Below are 19,767 nucleotides of genomic sequence, written 5' to 3'. Positions count from 1 at the left end.
ATGCCCACATGCTTTATTTATTCTTTAGTCCAGCATGTGTCATCACCACAATAAAGCTACTTTTAACCTGTTTTCACACATTGTCATACCTGCACATTTCCACTGTGCTGTGTTGACTTTAAATAAAACAAACGTTAGACTTCAGGCTGAAACCACAGGCTGCATTTCCTCTTTTCTTGGAGGCCCAGACAGATATTTTGTGGTGTCTGATTTTCAGCAGATAAAAACAAACCAACAACAGTCTTTTCCACACATGCAGTCATCACAGTCTGCTCAGAGAAACAAAGAACAAACGGGGAGGGGGTGACCGGAACCACTAGACTCATATGTACTATCATCTACAGGTTGAGTCATCTGCCAATTAATAGTACTCTGAAACTTCCTTAGTCCCACCCCAACCCAAACCCCTGAATTCATTTTAAATGAAACTCAGACTTTCAGCTTTCAGCAAATGTGAGAAACTGAAGCATATTTTAACACAGTCCCAACAGTGGTGGTCTCACAGGGGCTTCATCGAGCTCTCCATCTGTGGAGGGTACTCGACCATCCTGGAGGAGGGCCAAGGGATGGGTCCCGTGACTGCCAGTTAGTCCTCACAGATGACTCCCCAACAGGTTGGTGTACAGTCCATGAAGGCTCTCGGCTCAACAGCTGTTAGATCAGTCATTGGGTGTCTCACACATAAATGCTGGAGCTTCAAGCTGGCACCCTGGCACTCAAGCAAGTTCTGTCGGGTCTGCAGGGGCACCATGTCATCGTCAGAACAGACAGGGCAGAAGACAACCTTTTTCTTTTTATATAGAGAGTCAACATTTTTCTATCTGTTCATCTCCCTGCAGAACAATGTCCCTCCCCTTGCATGTGACAACCTGGCAAATGCTTTTCCCTTCCCTCTATATTTCCTCCTCCAGTCATTCCTTTGCAAGGTCCAGACCGAGGAGGTGGGGTTGATCCTGGTGGCCCCACTTTGGCCCCACATGGCCTGGTTTCCAGCTGTCCCACTACTCCTGTCCAGGACTCCCTTTTCTGAAGGTCCTCCTGTCCCAGGTGAAGGGGGTCACCGTTCCATCTTTTCCCAGTAGGACCCAGTAGCGCTAGGGGTGTTTTGCCGGAAACCAAAAAGAACATAAATGGGAAAATAAATGACAACTGGCCAGCTTACTTGATACAGTCTGACGTACAGATTCCAGGGAAGTTAGAAGCCAGACTTAAAAGGCACAGAGGGAGACTGAGAGGTGAGGTGCTGGGACGTGAATTGAATCTCTGTATAGACTCGGAGAAGATGATCTCCACAAGCTCCGGTAGATGGGTGAGCAGTTACACAGACCCCCCTGAAAAGGACAATACTCCGACACTAGACGACCATCGTGCAAGCTCCTTAAGAACGCTTCTGATGAAAGCGTCTGACGAGTAGCAGGTGTGCCAGAGGCTCAGTGAATTGGTGCCCCACCTACCTGCAGTGATGGGAATAACGGTGTTACAAGTAACGGTGTTACTAACAAGGTTACTTTTTTCAGATTAATGAGTAATCTAACTAATTGCTATTTCAATCGTTACAACATAGTTACCGTTACAAACCGTTACGCAACGGCATGCAGTGCGGTTGCGTTACTTTTTGTCAACAGACGGTTGAAGCTGTGTTCAGCTTACCACATCCTATATCAGTTGCACAGAAGTAGCTGTCTACGTAAGTCATCTGGGTGTTACGGCTTTAAGTAACTGCGCGTGCTCCTGCGGACGGCAATCACTTTCTGGAAGACGACCACTTTTTGGCACAACACCTGGAGCTAAGGGGGCAAAACAATCGCATGAGTGCTGCTGTTCGACTGAGGAAGAATAAAGTAGTCGTGGTAAGCCAATCACACGACTACTTCAAGATGACAAAGCAACAGGGTGATATATACCAGTTTTTAAATTGTGTTTATAGGCCAGAGTCATGATAAACAATATGTATGTGTGTTTTTTCCTGAATAGTTTCGTCACGTTTACTGTCTAAGAACAACGCTAGCAAACAGTTTCAGACTGACACCCAGTGACTTACAAATAGAAGGACTGGTCCCCCATTTCCTCCCATGAGTCCTGGATCTGGTTCTTCAGTGCTGTGCTTTTGAGATGCTGGAGGTTGCTGAACTGCAATGTCTGTCCCTGAAAACCACTTTTTTTTGCTGGCCATAAAATCTGCCAGGTGGATTAATGAGCTCTGTCGGTACACAGGCAATGCTGCTGCTGGTTGCTGGACTGGAAAGTGGTGATCCTCCGGCCCAACAGTTACGAACATCTCCCACTGGGGACCTGGACAAGGTTGCAGGCCTGGTTGCCCTGTGCCATCTCTGTGCTTTGTCACAGCATGTCTTGCAAATCTGGTCATTCAGGAAGACAGACCAGCTTTTTGTGAGCTTCCACTGTGGAATTCTGGGCAGACCCCTGTCTAAGTCACAATTGTTCCATAGGGTTGTGGAGGCCATTCAGCAGGCATATGCCTCTTCAGATGCTGATCTTGGTTCTTTGGACACAGTTACACCTACATTTACAACACACAGAGATTTATTTTTCTTCTGCAACATGTTGTGATGTAAATAATAGACTCTGAAGTCAAAGTCTTTTTCCTTAATCATCACAACTCTGGGAAATATTTAACACTCAGACAAGCAGACTAATGCATTGCAATAAAAAATAACTCAATTGCGCCCTCTGTTGAGTACCAGCTCTAAACACAACCCAGTGTTTATATTGGAGAGGTGTTTTTGCATGAGAAAGGTGGAGAATGACAAGGATCTGACTGTCTGAAGTTACACAAAGATCTGGTTTTGTGGGCAGAGAGAGTGACAGATTCTCTTGAGATTTCTTATTTCAAATATAATTACACTGTTGCAGTGACATGATGTAACCCAGGGACAGGGACCCTAGAAACAGTACAACAGTAAATTATTTCATTTTTCTTTTTAATGAAAATTATTAACCTATGCCCATAAATGTGAAAGAGAGATCTATATGTGCATGCAGCTAAATTTGTGCAGGTCCACCACGACAAACAGTCACGTGTTAGAGAGCACAGCTCATGCAGTGAGAACCTTGTGCGCTGTCCATGGTGCTGAAATTGTAACAGTTTAATAAATTTAATATTTCACTATTTCTGGACGTGTGCAATAAGATGTGTGTGCAAGATTTGATATTAATCTGATACCAAGTAAAATACAAGGCCTGTATCACTGATACTGATACCAGTACCAATACTTTTTAATTATTAACTACATCATCAGATTGCTAATTCTGAATGAAGGAGTTTTCATGACCATTAAGTTTTTTGTTTTTTTTGTCCTTTGGATTATTAATTAGTTAAAACCTGGGACCGAAATAAAAAACAATAATCTAGCACATCTAATAGTATTTTAACTACAGTAATCAGACAGTATCTTTTTCACATTTAGCACAACAGGGTAATTATATTGAATTAAATCTGAGTCATACTATGTTTGGTATATTTGTTTCAATTCCTGTAATTGTTTTCATTTAAATGTTTCAGTCAGATAAATGTATTATATCAATGTTTTAGCATAAATGACACTTTATGAGTAAGAATCAGTCAGTTCCACTTTGAAAATTAAAGTAATATAACTGAAATATTACTATTACCACAGTTATCTACATAGATATTCTCTGCTTACTGCGTTGCTGGATGGTCCTGGTTAGCTGAGCACGTTTGCTTACTTGTTTGCCTGGCACTGCTGAGTCAGGTGACAGTAAAAAATAAAACACAAGAGAGGAGAAGCAAACTGTGGCTGCTCTGTGACACCTGAAAGCAGCAGCATTTACACAGACAGCCAGGTTGCCTCTTTGATGAAACTGCAGCGGTGAATACAGGAGAACAGAAACTGAAGTATCAAGCTCATTACACTCGTATTGATCAACATTGATACAAATGCTGGTATCAAAATGATCAATATTTGGATCGATCCGCCCATGATTACTATTTATTTGAGTCCAATAAAACTTTATTAATGAAACTGTATTTTTAAAGTTTGTTAATGTAAATGCTTTGATCACTATAACATCCATCCAAGGCCTGATTATTTTCATGATAGGGTCCAAAGTCAATATCATTCCTCTGTTCTGTCTGTTCTTCAGTCATATCAACACGTTCTCACTCCTTACAATAAATTATAAATGGATTAATGTCTCCCTCTATTGGCCACCAGCTGTAAGCACAGTCCAGTGATTGGACTTGGAAGCTGTGTTCAGAGTTTGACATGGGAAATATGGGACAAGGAACTATAACTTTATATCCACACTGACACTTAAAGCCCGTCACAGGACCGACCTTGAACACTGATGTCTCTCTGATGTGGAGAATAGATGACTTCAAATGTTCTGTTCCCAAGATTTCGGGGAGCAATGAAGTGAAAACAGAATAACTAAATGAACATATCATAAATAATGATAAGAACAGCTGTTAGGAAGCTGGAGTTCATGGAGGAAACCCACACAGATGCAAACTAAAATGAATGTGCATCTAAAAAGTAAAATATGAGAACTTACATTAAACAACGACTTGAGAGCTTCAAATGTTCGAGTAACACATGTAGCAGTAAAGTTAACACAGAAGCACTAAATGAACAGATGAAACAGCTGCTCATGAAATTCCCGCTGTGCTCTTTGTCTGAACTCCTTGTTTCCTCTCTGCTGTGTGAAGTTTGATGAGAACATGAATCAATCATAAATCTGCTAAAAGGAAGACTTGTGGCTCAAACCACAGGCTGTGTTTCCTCTTCTCTATGTGGCTCAGTCAGAAATCATGAGCTCCTTTAATTTCAGTGCATAAAAAAGTCATGAAGCAAGGAGGAGAGAAAGTTAGAAACTATATTTTAAGTAGTTTAAAAGTGATTTGATTTTGATTTATGTGTCACACACAGAGTTATCATGGTCTTGCTGAACATGTGATTGACACTGTCAATATAAATCTGTATTACATGAAAGTACAGGCCGGACCACCTCGAGAAAACTGGAAAAACTGCTACACAGTAAAAAGGCTGCTGAGCATCATCAGAGCATTTATTACTTCCCATCATGTTGATAGCTTTAGTTCATTTTGGAGGGTTTGAAGCTGTTTTAAATGACAATGAGTGCTTTTAAATGAAAGCTCTCTTTCAGTGTATTCATGCACAACACTGAACAGCTGTAACATGTACTCTCAGTCTGACACACAACAACAACAACAACAACACACTTTATTTATATCACACTTTTATTAACAAAGTTGCAAAGTGCTTCACAGAAAGACATTTATAATATATTACAAATAAAATAAATAATTAAAAAGATAAAAAAAAAAGATCTACAGTACATTAAAGTAAATAAAAATTATTATCTAAGGGGAGAGAAACAAGCAAAACACACTAAACGATTCTTTCTGAAGGAAATATAAACTCAGGCAAGAGAAAAAACAGCTAAAGAGCTGCTGTTAAGACTTTAGAGCTGTGGCTGAATTTGGATTTTGTCACAATCTGTGGCTGCAGACTCTGTGGCTCTTTGTAAGGATCCAAATGCAGACAACGAGAGACAAAATCAAAATTTTAACAAAAAAACGTTTTTCATGGCCAACAAACATGAACCAAATCAGGTTAACCAAAAATAAATAAAGACAAAAAAAACTAAGCTGGGAAAGCTAAAACTTAAACTAACAGAAAATGTGGAACACTGGAAATACCTTGAAACACCTTGGAAGGATTGAGAGATGATCAGTGAAGTGGAAACACATTGGGAAAACAGCTCTGATGAATTGAATATAACGAGACAGGGAAGCCAAACCAAACACACTGAACACGGGATGAAATGCTGTCAAACTAAAACAGGAAGTGTCATGGTCCTGAGTCTGAGGACTCAGTGGTTTGTGTTTCCTTATGCTTTTGTTCATTCCGAGTATGTATTCTGTTGTGATTTTGCCATTTGTTGGGTTTCTGTTCTTTGCCTGCCTGCTCCCACTTCTCTGTGTTCCCTCTGTCTGTCCATGGTGTTATTGTGTCTACTTATGAGTCCGCCTGTCAAGTTCAGTGTCCTGTCTGGTTCTCTGTCTGTTAGTTTCCTGTTTTATTGTGAAGGTCTCTGTCTGATGTGAGTGTGTTCAGTTTACGTTTCCCCTGTCCCATCAGCTCTGATTCCTCCCAGCCGTGTTGCCCTCCTGTCTCTCATCCCCTGATTACTGGTGTGTGTATTTAAGCCCTGTGTGTTCTCCTGCCTGTTGCTGGTTTGTTTGTGTTACGCCGTGTCAGTCTGCGGTACCCTGTGGTCGGCGGTGTCCTGTTCCTCGTCTGTGGCGCATCCCGTTGTCGTATGCTCCCAGGTCTGTTATTTTTTAGTTCTCCCTGTTTAGGTGTCTTCAGTTATTTGTCATGCCCCACTGCTTGTTTGCCACTACAACTTTGTAAATAAACCTCACTAGCATTTCATCCACTGCCTGCATCTTGGGTCCTTCTTCCAAATCCACACTGCTTGCCTCGGCAGCCGTGACAGTAAGGACACGAACGCACGAGCTTGAAGCAGAAACGGGGATAAACAAACAGAGAGACAAAAGACGAAACACAAGGAGAAGACAAAACACACTGACACTACTAAGACACACGGAGGGCGAGTGAGCAGAGACATGGATGACACGACAGAATCTCACAAGCGACACAGGGATGAGACAAACACACAAGTGGAACCTCGCAGACAACAAACCATAAACTGGAAATACAAGAAAACTCAGAAACATAGAAAGAACTAAACTTCTGCTTAAACTGTATAAACTTAAACTTAGACCATCTTCACACTTTCACAGAGAGACTCACAAAAGCAAAATAACCGCAGAATCTTTGGTCAACGACCCAGCACCCTGACAGATTGACATTATTGTAGTCAGAGCTCTCCTCTGCGTCACCACGTTGCCCTGTTGAGGTGATCAAATGAAAGCATTTCAAAACAAACACCTTCTGTTCTCTGCTTAAATGCATTTATTATCAGTGAGAATAATTACCAATGTATATTTTGCATTTCAAATCTCACATTTTGTGCACTCACTTGTCTTGTTAATGACTTTGAGCTGAATCACAGATGCGACATTGGCAGCAATGAAATAATAATCTTACTGATGTTAATGTTCCCTTCCGTGAATCTCTAAATTATTATGTTGGAGGGGTTTGTGTGTCCCATGGATCCCAGGGGCTGTGTTGTTGTTGGAGGGGGGGCCTCCTGGTAGGGTCTCCCATGGCAAATTTTATCCGGTCCCTCACCCAGGACCAGACAAAGAATAATAAAAAAAAAAAACCTGAATGAAAGGAACAGTTCACTCTGCCCTTGAAAGGGTTAATGGGGTCCCATGAAGCAAGGCCTGGGGAGGGTGCCTAAGAGCAAGCACCTGGTGGCCAGGCATTGGTCCATGGGGCCCGGCTGGGCATAGCCCAAAAAAAGGACATGGGTCCACCCTCCTATAGGCCCACCACTCGCAGGAGGAGAGGGGAGTAGATTGGCGCTACGTCCACTGTACCGGTACGTCAAGATGAAGAGAGAACTGACCGTAAAAGTGAAGCTCTCAGTTTACATCTCTACCCTCACTTATGGTCACAAGCTCTGGGTTAGTGACCCCAAAGAACGAGATCGTGGATATAAGCAGTGGAAATAAGCTTACTTCGAAGTTTGGCTTGCTTCTCCTTTAGAGATAGCGTTAGGTGTTTGGCCATGTGGGAGGGGCTCAGAGTAGAACCACATTTGACGTGGTTCAGGCATCTGACAAGGATGCCTCATGTGTGATGTTTTTCAGGCATGTCCCACTGTGAGGAGACCCTGGGGCAAAACAAGGAAATGCTGAAGAGATTATATCTCTCGGCTGGTGTGGGAAGCCTTGGTGTTCCCCCAGACAAGCTGGAGGATGTGGCCTCTCTGTTTAGGATGCTGCCCCCACGACCTGGTCCCAAGTGTAAGAAAATAGTTGGACGCATGGACTTCAATGTTAAACACAGTTATTATATAATCATCCAGCGTCCACAAGCTCAATATTAATGAAAGTTTATACTTTACCATTTTCAGAGTTTTCAGACCTTCTGATTATCTCATAGCCACAACGATCACCTGCAGGTCAGAGAAAATCAGTCACCTCATGTCTGTGATGTTATTTTAAAAAACAAATATTATTGAAAATAACATTTATATTAAAAGCTGCAGCAGATTTAATAAGTACAGTCTTGTTGCAAACAGCAGTATAATATTATAACTAGATGAAAAACTAACCAGCAAGAAGAGAGGAGTACACTTGCTGCTGATGGTGTTGATTAAACATCTGCTCATTAACAGCACCTTTATTAAAAATGTAAAATAAGACTTTTGCTTTTAAATGAACCTCATGATGCATTTGTGTCTTTGAAGGATAAAGAGTTTGTGTTAAGTAAAGGAAAAGGTCTCACTGTTGGTTGTTGTGCAGCGATACAACAAGAGCAGGAGAATAATAATGAGAGAGACTCCACAAACCAGTCCAACAATCAACCACACAGGAGATGAAGAGCTGTCAGCTCCTGACACAGTTACTGTGACAACAAACAATAAAGTTTAATTATACTTTATAATTCATAAAATAATTTTAGGAAAGTTCTCAGAAAATAAAGCGAGGTGACTTCAAGCCTTAAAACAAAACTCATTTATAAAACTCCATCAAATGTTTTGATCCTGCTCACCTTTAACTGACATCCAGCTCTGTGCTGACTCTCTTCCTGAGTACTGACACTTGTAGAAACCTTCATCAGACTTTGACACTGCAGAGATCTTCAGCTCCCCTCGGGGATCATTTTCAATAAGTTTGTCATTGTGATAGAAAAACACATTGGAAAGTATTTTTTGTGTTCTCAAACTGCAGCTCAGACTAACAGAAGCTCCCTCAGTCACAGGATGAACAGGACTCACCAGGATAGGACCATTACCATCATCTGTGACACAATCACACACAATTGTTTCAGTCACATCAGCTGGTGCACACTTTGAGAAAAAGCTGACAAACAATAACAAGAACAGATTGTACAAATGTTCATCATGAAGATCTGATCTTGTATATTCAAACCTGTATGTTTTTACCACATAATTACTGGGACAAATGTTCATGTGACGTCTAAATCATTCAAATCCAAGTAGTAAATGTATAATAACATACTCTGTACAGTGATGTTGACTGCACTGCTGAACTCTCCTGATCCAGACTCACACCAGTACACTGCAGTATCTGACTCTGATGTGTTGATGTCACATGTGGATCCAGTCATTCTCCTACAGTCAGAGAGTCGGCCGTCCTCAGAGAACTTCCTCACTCTCCACTCAGGGAAGTTTCCCTCACAGGTCAGTGAGACAGAGTCAGAGGTGAAGTGTTGCACTCTGTCAGGACTCACTGTGAGAGACGCTGCTGAATGAACATCTGGAAACAACATGCAGTGAAGACACAAAGCTCACAGATGTTAGGATTCAAAATATCAAATTAATATTAGAAAAAAAATGATGAGCTGAATCTTGGTGGTTTACAGTGATGACACAACTTATTAAACAGAAACAAACTGACCTGCAGACCAGACAAACTTTGGTTGACTGTGATCAGTGTGATACTCTGGGTCTCCTCTTCCAGCTCTGCACACATATCCTGCTGTGTGTGTCTGTCCATGAATGATGTAGGAGTCCTGTGCAGTCCCACTGCCATCAGGTAGCAGCTCATAACTGGAGGATTTCTCTGATAGATCAGGAACAGCTTTATACCAGTAGAAGCTCCATCCTGCAGACGGATGTTCAACCTCACAGTTCAGAGTTACTGAGGCTCCAGGACTCAGCCATGATGGAGACACAGTGAGGACAGGACGGGGTTCATCTGTTCAACAAAGATTTTCTCTCAATGTTTCGTCTCTTAACTCTGAATTCAATGTCACTAAAATGTTGACTCACAAATATTTATGATGAACTTTAAGAGTGAGACTATCTAAACATGTCAAATATCTCAACATGTACTAATAAAAACACATTTTTACAAACTGTTTCTATTTCCAGGTTAAATGAACTATGACTCTACTTACTGCCAGAAACTGTCAGTGTGACTGAATCACTCCACTCTGTTGTTTCATGCTGTGAACGTTTCATTCTGCCCTTACAGCGATAGTTTCCACTGTTGGATGATGAAGCAGATCTAATCCTGTATTCATTTTGATTTGGAGCTTTTATCATGCTGTTTGTTTCCCACTCATAATCCCACTCAGTGTCTCCTCCATGGATCTCACATCTGACAGTGATCGTCTCTCCTCTGTATATCTCAGACCAGTTTGGATACAGAGTCACAACAGGCCTGTTTGAGGCTGTTACTGTTCAAGAAAGTACAATAAAAACACATGAATGTCAAAAATGTTAATGCCTTTTGTTCTTCATCTTCCTCCTTAATCAGGAATTTATCGGACTTCATGTTAAACTGACCAGTTTTCCCAATCCTGACTGACTGGCTGTCCTCTGTGTAGTAAACTGGGTTTCCTCTTCCTCCTCTGCACCTGTAGAGTCCTTCCTGTGAGACACTGATTTGTCCATTTGAGTGGAAAACTGCATCTTGTGTGGTCAGGGCTTCAGAGGATTTCTCATCTCTGTACCAGTAGTATTTCCATCCAGATGATGATGATGGGTTCACAGAGCAGGTCAGGGTCACACTGCCCCCTACTGGAACAGCTGTGTTATCAGCTCTCAGTTTGGCCTTTGGTTTATCTGCAGTTCAGTTTAGAAAAAGAACAAAAGTCAATGACTGAATCAAACCAGTTGAAATAACTTGGTGGAAATATGGAAATAATAAATATGACATAACTTTAATGGTGAAGCTGCAACAAACTGTACAACTATCACACAAACACAACACTAATCTTTCATATTTAATTTGCTGCATTTCTAAGTTAAAAACACACATGAGGAACAATCAGTGGATTTAATGTTTCTTAGTGGATGTGGTGGAGCAGCTGAGACAGATCCAGCATTTGTTCTGCATTTCATCTTTCATGTATTAGAGCTGCACAGCAGAGAAGTTACTCTCATATGTTTTGTTCTCTTCACTGTGAATAAAAAGCTGCTGTTCAGGTTTTTGTTGTTGGAATAAAAACTAAACATTTTACTGACCAACATGAAAGACAGTTATAAAGCTGTAAGAAAGAAGAAGTGCTTTTTCCTTATTTAGATACTCTGGATGAAAGATCTTACATGATACAGTCAGTGTGATGATATCACTCCACTCTGAGAAGAAATAGTCCCTTCTGCCCCGGCAGCTGTATCCTCCACTGTCAGACTCAGTAGCTCTGATGATTCTGTATTCATTGGATGTTGGAGGTGTGTTTAACTTGGCTGCTCTCCATTCATACGTCCACTGAGCTCCTTCACCTCCCTGAATCTCACATCTGACAGTGACTGTCTCACCGCTGTATATCTGAGTCCAGGATGGCTGCAGGGTCACAGTGGGCTTACTGGGAACTGTTCACAGGAAAATATCCAGTTAGACACAAATAGAAACATAAAAATTCTGCTGTTTAAAACATGAGAGTAACGTGAGTGAAAAACAAATCAACCTCCAACAGGCTACAGGTTTAAACCACACCTCGGGCCAGTCTGACCACTGATAACTGTTTTCATCACGGCCACATCCCACTTTGTAAAATAGCTACAAACAGCACAAAGACAGTCAAAACCAGGCCAGAGGCAGGACTGCTTCATCAGGATGTACTGAGATATTCTCAAACACCCTGACCTGTAGCTGGTTTTTGATAGCATACTGTGCTACATGAAGAACTGTATAGCACAGCTGCACAGTAGCACAGAGGAAATAGCTCCACAGGGTTATACAGGTCACCCAGAGGATAGTCGGCCATCCTTTGCCCTCACTTGAAGACCTGCACAGCTCCCGCAGTCTCAGGAACACAAAGAAAATCCTTCAGGATCCATCTCACCCAGGTCATGCACTGTGTGAACGTCTACCTTCAGGCAGACATTTCAGAGCCATAAAGACAAAAACTAACAAACTAAGGAACAGCTTTGATCCCTCAGCCATCACCATGCTGAACGCTGAACAATCAGATCCAACACAACTCTCATATACAGTGTTTACATTGTTACAGCACAGTCTCATGTTTACACCTGCAGGTACGGCTGGTGTTTACATCAACACTGTAACACAGAAACATTTGTTTTGTTGTCTGTTATTAAAACAAAATCTGAAACTTTTCACTGCAAGGTCTCATTTTTCTTATTTATTTTCTTATTTAAGGGTTAATAAACTCACAGCTATATGACCTCTAGAAATAAAATAATTAAACTCACGAGTTTCTCTAACTGTGACGTCACTGCTGTCCTCTGTGTAGTAAACTGGATCTCCTCTCCCTCCTCTGCAGTGGTACAGACCTCCTTGTGAGACACTAATAACTCTGTTTGCTTCATTTCCTCTCATGAGCTGAGCTTTAGAAGAGACTGAATCACGTCTGAACCAGTCAAACTTCCAGCCAGCAGAGCCCTCCACAGAGCAGCTCAGTGTCACACTGCCCCCTGCTGGTATGACTGAACTTTGTGCTGTCAGTGTGGCTCTGGGTTTACTTGCTGTTGAAGAAACAAAAAGTAAAACATTAAATCATTACCAAGAATACTCTTGTCACAGTACTGATCAAACTTTAAACATTCGCTGAATAATTAATCTAAAAACATAAACAGAAATTGCTAATCCTTCATGTAGTCATGGGAGTAGAGAACTGGATCACAGTAGTCCCAGTCCTGGGAATTGTTAGTCCACTTGCTTATTAATCCTGTTTATTGGTTCTTGCACTCTCGCTACGATCAGCTGATTCCAGTTTGTATCAAAGGAGGAAAATGGTGGTTCAGAAATTACTTTTATTGTTCCTGCACAAAGGATGGGAACGATGGTAAAGTGGAGACTGCTGCAGGACAGAAACAACTGCATTAACGTGATCAACTGTTAACACAACTTCAGCTCTTCAAAGTACCTGCACAGACAGTACGCTAACACTAAGCTAGCCAATAACCCAGAGTGATGAATTTCAACAGGTAACAAACTGATGAGCAGTCAGGCTGCAGCTCCGTTTCTACCTGTTCATGCCTCTACAGTAGAATCACCATGACGACCGATTTAAAGTCTCTTTGTGCTGATTTTGTGTAAGAACTTTTTTGCTTTACTATTTTTGAGAAATGATCCCAACACTGATTCCAACAAAGAGGGGAAATACCTCCAACATGCACAAACATTTGACCTCACAGCCTCTAATCTGCATGAATGTCTTTGATATTCTGCTTAGAGATGGTGGCGACTCTCAAAGTGGAGCCAATGAGAATCAATCAATTCTTATCAATTCCCATCCCTACCTGCATGTGACACATTAGACTGTTTAACAAACTAAAGATTTCACTGATTTATCATTCTCTTATCAAACTCTCATCTCTGTACATTCCTCTTTAAATTGCTGATATTTTAAGAGCCTCCATGGTGTCTCTCCTTTCTGTTTGCACAGTGAGAAAAACTGTTGTCCTGAGCTGCCTGCAGACAGCTGGATCATTGTTGGAGTTTTCCTGTTAAGACAGATGTAAACATTAAAATGTTAAATGTCAGCATGAATCATGGTCCAACTCACATGAAACTGTCAGTCTGAAGGCATCACTCCATCCTGTTAAGAGATAGTCACTGCTACCCCGACATCTGTAGTCTCCACTGTGGGACACTGAAACTCTGCTGATCCTGTATTCACTGGATGTTGGAGGGCTGTTTGTGTTGGGTGCTGTCCATTCATATTTCCACACCTTTCCTTCACCTCCCTGAATCTCACATCTGAGAGTGATTGTCTCACCAGTGAATATCTGAGACCAGCTGTGCTGCAGTTTCACAGCAGCCATAACTTTCCCTAACAAACAAATAAATACAAATATTAAACTGAAAAAATCATAAATCATATTTATAAATTGTTACTTGAGTTTAATCATGATGTTTCGTTTTATTTCACAACAAAATTTCACCCTCACCTTGTTTCTGAATTGTAACTGCAGCACTGTCCTCTGTGGAGAAAACTGGATCTCCTCTCCCTCCTCTGCAGTAATAGATGCCTCCTTCTGAAATACTGATCGTGTGCTCTGATGTTCCAGCTCCTATTTTCTGAGCTCCAGAAAACTCTGAATCACGTCTGAACCAGTCAAACTTCCAGCCAGCAGAGCCCTCCACAGAGCAGCTCAGTGTCACACTGCCCCCTGCTGGTATGACTGAACTTTGTGCTGTCAGTGTGGCTCTGGGTTTACTTGCTGTTGAAGAAACAAAATAAGTAAAACATTAAAACATCATGAAGAATAAACTTGCTACAGTACTGATCACACTTTAACCATTCACTGATTAATTTATCTACAAACACAAACAGTAATTAGTAATCCTGCATGTAGGGATGGGAGTAGAGAGCCGGATTACAGCATACAGGATGAGAGTGATGGTAAAGTGGAAACTGTTCTAGGACAGAAACAACTGCATTCAAATAATCACCTGTTAACACAACTTTGGCTCTTTAAAGCACAGCATGCTAACGCTAAGCTAGCCAAGAACCCAGAGTGACGTTAAAGCTGAGTGAATGCTGACCCCAGACCAGCACTGTGAGAAATGAGTTGTGATTTACAGCAAAGCTGCTGCTGAAATTCAACAGGTAACAAACTGATGAGCAGTCAGGCTGCAGCTCCGTTTCTACCTGTTCATGTTTCTACTGTAGAATCACCATGACAACTGATTTAAGGTCTTTTTGTGCTGCTTTTGTGTAAGAGCTTTTTTGCTTTACTTTTTTTGAGTAATGATCCCAACACTGATCACAACAAAGAGGGGAAATACCTCCAACATGCACAAACATTTGACCTCACAGCCTCTAATCTGCATGAATGTCTTTGATATTCTGCTTAGAGATGGTGGCGACTCTCAAAGTGGAGCCAATGAGAATCAATAAATTCTTATCCATTCCCATCCCTACCTGCATGTGACACATTAGACTGTCTAACAAACTAAAGATTTCACTGATTTATCATTCTCTTATCAAACTGTCATCTCTGTACATTCCTCTTTAAACTGCTGATATTTTAAGAGCCTCCATGGTGTCTCTCCTTTCTGTTTGCACAGTGAGAAAAACTGTTGTCCTGAGCTGCCTGCAGACAGCTGGATCATTGTTGGAGTTTTCCTGTTAAGACAGATGTAAACATTAAAATGTTAAATGTCAGCATGAATCATGGTCCAACTCACATGAAACTGTCAGTCTGAAGGCATCACTCCATCCTGTTAAGAGATAGTCACTGCTACCCCGACATCTGTAGTCTCCACTGTGGGACACTGAAACTCTGCTGATCCTGTATTCACTGGATGTTGGAGGGCTGTTTGTGTTGGGTGCTGTCCATTCATATTTCCACACCTTTCCTTCACCTCCCTGAATCTCACATCTGAGAGTGATTGTCTCACCAGTGAATATCTGAGACCAGCTGTGCTGCAGATTCACAGCAGCCCAAACTGTTCAACAAACAAATATAAAAATTTAAATAAATATATCAAGAAGAACCACAAAACAAATAACAAAAATCATAGTTATAGTGTTACTTTAATTCATTTATAAATTTCAGTTGTATTTCACAACAAAATTTCACCCTCACCTTGTTTCTGAATTGTAACTGCAGCACTGTCCTCTGTGGAGAAAACTGGATCTCCTCTCCCTCCTCTGCAGTAATAGATGCCTCCTTCTGAAATACTGATCGTGTGCTCTGATGTTCCAGCTCCTATTTTCTGAGCTCCAGAAAACTCTGAATCACGTCTGAACCAGTCAAACTTCCAGCCAGCAGAGCCCTCCACAGAGCAGCTCAGTGTCACACTGCCCCCTGCTGGTATGACTGAACTGTGTGCTGTCAGTGTGGCTCTGGGTTTACTTGCTGTATAAGATACAGAAAAAGTTAATCTTTAAATTGTTGGTTGTCTAAGGAAGAAATTTCTTACAGCACTGATTATGTGTTAAACATCGACCAATTTAGAAAACAACGTGTAATTTTTCTGCATGTGAGACTTCGACTGCCTAGAAAAGTTTTTTTTTTTTTTTTTCAAATCAAAAATAGTTTGACTGCCTCATCTCTGTTTTCTGGTCATTACTGTTTTAATAGTTACAGTGCCGTGAACAACTTCTTTACTTTCTATCAGAGTGGGAGGAGAGTGTTTGAAAGAGAAGTATGTGTGTGTTTTTAAAGTCGTCTTACTACAAATATTATTAAAAAGTTATTTGAAAAAATCAAGTTCGCACACAAAAGCTGACTGGAAGTTATTTTCTATCATTTAACATTTCATTTTAAATGTTGTACACAGCTACTACAACAGCAAAACAAAATGTTAAGCTGATGTTCATCACTTTCATGTATTTGTACAATTTTTAAAATTATAACACATTATTTGTTTTAATTCTTTTAATTATGCAGAGATGGGTGAACTGTTAACTGTTAGTGATCTGAGCCCAGCAGTAAAACTGGGACATCTGAGCTTCTGTTGTTTACCTGTGTTTGTTTGTTTGTTTGTTTGTTTTGTTTTGTTTTCAAATAAAGTGAGTGTAAAACAGCTGAATCACAGACAGAAACTTATTTTTAAAGAATGAACATAAACACACTTTTCTCCACAAAGTCGTTTTCTGTACAAATGAGACTTTTTCAGGAAGAAGTTGGAATGAGTTTGATTTGCTTTCATAAAATCACTTTGAGGTTAACATGCAAATCAATGAGTTCAATAGAAATAAAATCAAAAACCTTTCTATCAAACCCACTCGTGTGTGTGTGCTTCAGATTAATTTTAATCTACGCCAGTATTTGATGAGATGATTGAATTACTTTTATATTTTTTTAAAGAAGTTTCATATTTGCTTTCATTTGTTGAGGGAGTTTGAAGAACTATATTTTATCCTGTTTGTGTCATTATTGTCCTCAGGTGATGGAGCAGCAGGTCAGCATTGGCGTCTCTATACCAGCTGAAAGTTCGTGACACAAAGTGGTGACAAACTGTCTACAATGAGGCTACTATCAGCTGCAGCTCTTTGTCTGACTAACAATGTAACATGCTTTGTAGACCATTGAATTCATCCTGTGCTGACCATTATGACATTTGTCAAATGGAGATCACACAACAAACATGAAATCAACACAGAAAACTTCACATTGTATGTTTGATAATCATGAGTGAATGTATATTTCAAACTAAATGACTGAACTCACAGGTTTTCTCAATGGTGACATCATCACTTCTATCAGTGTAGTAAACTGGGTTTCCTCTTGTTCCTCTGCAGCTGTAGATTCCTCCTTGAGATACTCTGATATCTCTGTTTTGTTGATCTCTGATTTTACCTTCAGAGGTTGTTTGGGTTCGTCTGAACCACTCATATTTCCATCCATCAGAGCTCTGCACAGAGCAGGTCAGAGTCACACTGCCCCCTACTGGTATGATTGTTGTTCCTGCTGTCAGTGTGGCCCTGGGTCTATCTGCTGTTATGAAAAAGAAGAGAACAAAATGCACACCTGATACAATATAAATGTATAAAAGGTTAAAAAAAATCATTTTTTTAAATCACCCCCCCCCCCCCCCCCCAATAAAATCTACAAATGTCTTCATTATATATTTTTTTTTCCTACAGTTTAAGTCACTTTACATTTTTCTGATTTCTGTCTCAACATGGTGACAGAGCTGCAGTAATTCAGGTTGTAGATCTCTAAATAAGCACAGTATGAATGTTTGTTCAATCTCAGGCCTGAAGAAGTCACACTGAATGTAAACTAATGCAGTTCAAGGAAACACACACACACACACACACACACACACACACACACACACACACACACACACACACACACACACACACACACACACACATTTAGACAACAGAAACATCGTCACCTTAAATTATATGGATCTTTTGATGTTTCTTTTTTTTCATTATTTAAATTAAGTTTCATCCACAGTTATTCTTGTTATACAGTAAAACATGTACATGCTGTAATGACATATTGTCTGAGTATTTTGGTTGCAGTGTGTACTGTGAACAAAGTTAGGTAAAATGCAAGGATCTTTGTTAAAGTTCCAACACATAAGAAATACAATACTTTCAATGAAACATTTATTAAACACATATTTTTTTATAATTCAGATGAGTATTTTATCAGGAATCATCACAGCATTAATCACTGAGGACTTACCTAATACAGTTATAAAGACAGTATTACTGTTCTTTATATAATGTGACTCCTTCCTGCTACCAGAGCACTGATATTCACCACTGTGGCCTGTTGAGATAATTTCTAATGTGCAGTCTTTGTTCTCCCTGTTGGGGGCATACTCTCGACCATCCTTCTTGATTGTGTAATACCAGTCAGTGTCTTCTCCTTCATTCATGTCACACTTGAAGGTAACAAACTCTCCAATGAAATAACTGGACGAGCTGGGTTCAATAGTTAGCACAGCACCTAGAATCCAACACAAACAGACAATCAGACAACAGACAATCTGAAACACTTTATGCTCAAGGCAGAATGTTGATTGATTATTAATACTTTATTTATGTAGAGTCATACAGGTTGAGAATAATCTTTGCTAAATAAAAAGGAAGAAATAGAAAAAGTGAAAACTGTTCAGTCACCTTGAGCGTGTCCACTGCAGACGAGCGTACAGAGCACTACAATAAAGACAGAAACTTCAGACATTATCAAACTAAAGACACTCAAATCATGTGAGTGTTTTGTTGATGTTAGATTTGAAATGTAACATGTTAAAAGGCTGTTTAAATCTAGCACTGGCTTTAATCACTGCCGTTATATGTTTAATGGGGCGATCGTGGCTCAAGAGTTGGGAGTTCGCCTTGTAATCGGAAGGTTGCCGGTTCGAGCCCCGGCTTCGACAGTCTTGGTCGTTGTGTCCTTGGGCAAGACACTTCACCCGTTGCCTACTGGTGGTGGTCAGAGGGCCCGGTGGCGCCAGTGTCCGGCAGCCTCGCCTCTGTCAGTGCGCCCCAGGGTGGCTGTGGCTACAATGTAGCTTGCCATCACCAGTGTGTGAATGTGTGCGTGAATGGGTGGATGACTGGATATGTAAAGCGCTTTGGGGTCCTTAGGGACTAGTAAAGCGCTATATAAATACAGGCCATTTTTTTTTTTTTACCATTTAATCAGTGTCTACTATGATTGATTACATTTTATATTAGGATGTCAAAAGCATCAAATTATCACTGATGGAGAAACAAACCTTTCTTAGATAAACTAAAGCAGCTCCACTCTGATCTGAGTCAGTGCACTAAAATCTAATCCAGTCTACAAACAACCACGTTGGTAACAAACATGAGAGTCCTCTGATCACATGACCTGCAATGGTACAAATGACTGATACTCTGTTCTTCTTACTAAAACATGTTTATGGATCAGTATGAATCAAACAATAGAAGTCAGTGATGTACTCACAGAATAGGCCCAGCTCACAGAGCAAAGTGGCTCCCATCCTCACATCCAGCAGTGACACGTCTGAAAACTTCTACAACTTTCTGTAAAGAGAGAGAGTGAAGCAGCAGCACAGCAGATACCAAAGAGCTGTGAAGGAAACAAAGAGGTTTTAAAACTTCTCTCTGCTTCCTTCCTTTTACACAGAAATAACAACTTAACAAGATCTGACAAGATTTTTATGAAAAGGCCTTTAACACACAGACTAAACTGACCAATAACAGACAGACAGTA

General features: G+C 40.6%; 2 protein-coding genes across 2 annotated transcripts in view; both read right to left on the bottom strand.

Moving 5' to 3' along the window:
- The window catches only part of LOC145423218 (Fc receptor-like protein 5), a 33,642-nt gene extending 32,891 nt beyond the window's left edge, over window positions 1-751 (bottom strand). Inside the window, exon 1 of the mRNA XM_080295447.1 lies at window positions 625-751. Within this exon, the coding sequence (XP_080151573.1) occupies window positions 625-751 (127 nt within the window). The remainder of the gene's footprint in view (window positions 1-624) is intronic.
- A 4,156-nt stretch (window positions 752-4,907) lies between these two features.
- On the bottom strand, window positions 4,908-19,534 carry LOC113018956 (Fc receptor-like protein 5). The gene is made up of 14 exons (XM_080295437.1): window positions 19,498-19,534; window positions 18,684-18,719; window positions 18,244-18,510; window positions 17,269-17,535; window positions 13,650-13,916; window positions 12,334-12,606; window positions 11,224-11,490; window positions 9,569-9,868; window positions 9,173-9,427; window positions 8,700-8,945; window positions 8,433-8,537; window positions 8,260-8,325; window positions 8,050-8,100; window positions 4,908-6,922 (listed from the first exon to the last, which is right to left on the bottom strand). Exons 1-14 carry the CDS (start codon window positions 19,532-19,534, stop codon window positions 6,801-6,803), a joined length of 2,559 nt encoding a protein of 852 aa, XP_080151563.1. The 3' UTR covers window positions 4,908-6,800.
- Window positions 19,535-19,767: the final 233 nt, after the last annotated feature.

Source organism: Astatotilapia calliptera, chromosome 3 (genome assembly GCF_964374335.1).
Source record: "Astatotilapia calliptera chromosome 3, fAstCal68.1, whole genome shotgun sequence".
Classification (NCBI taxonomy): Eukaryota; Metazoa; Chordata; class Actinopteri; order Cichliformes; family Cichlidae; genus Astatotilapia; species Astatotilapia calliptera.
Note: the sequence above shows the minus strand (reverse complement) of the source record. Positions and strands in the feature narration are given on the sequence as shown.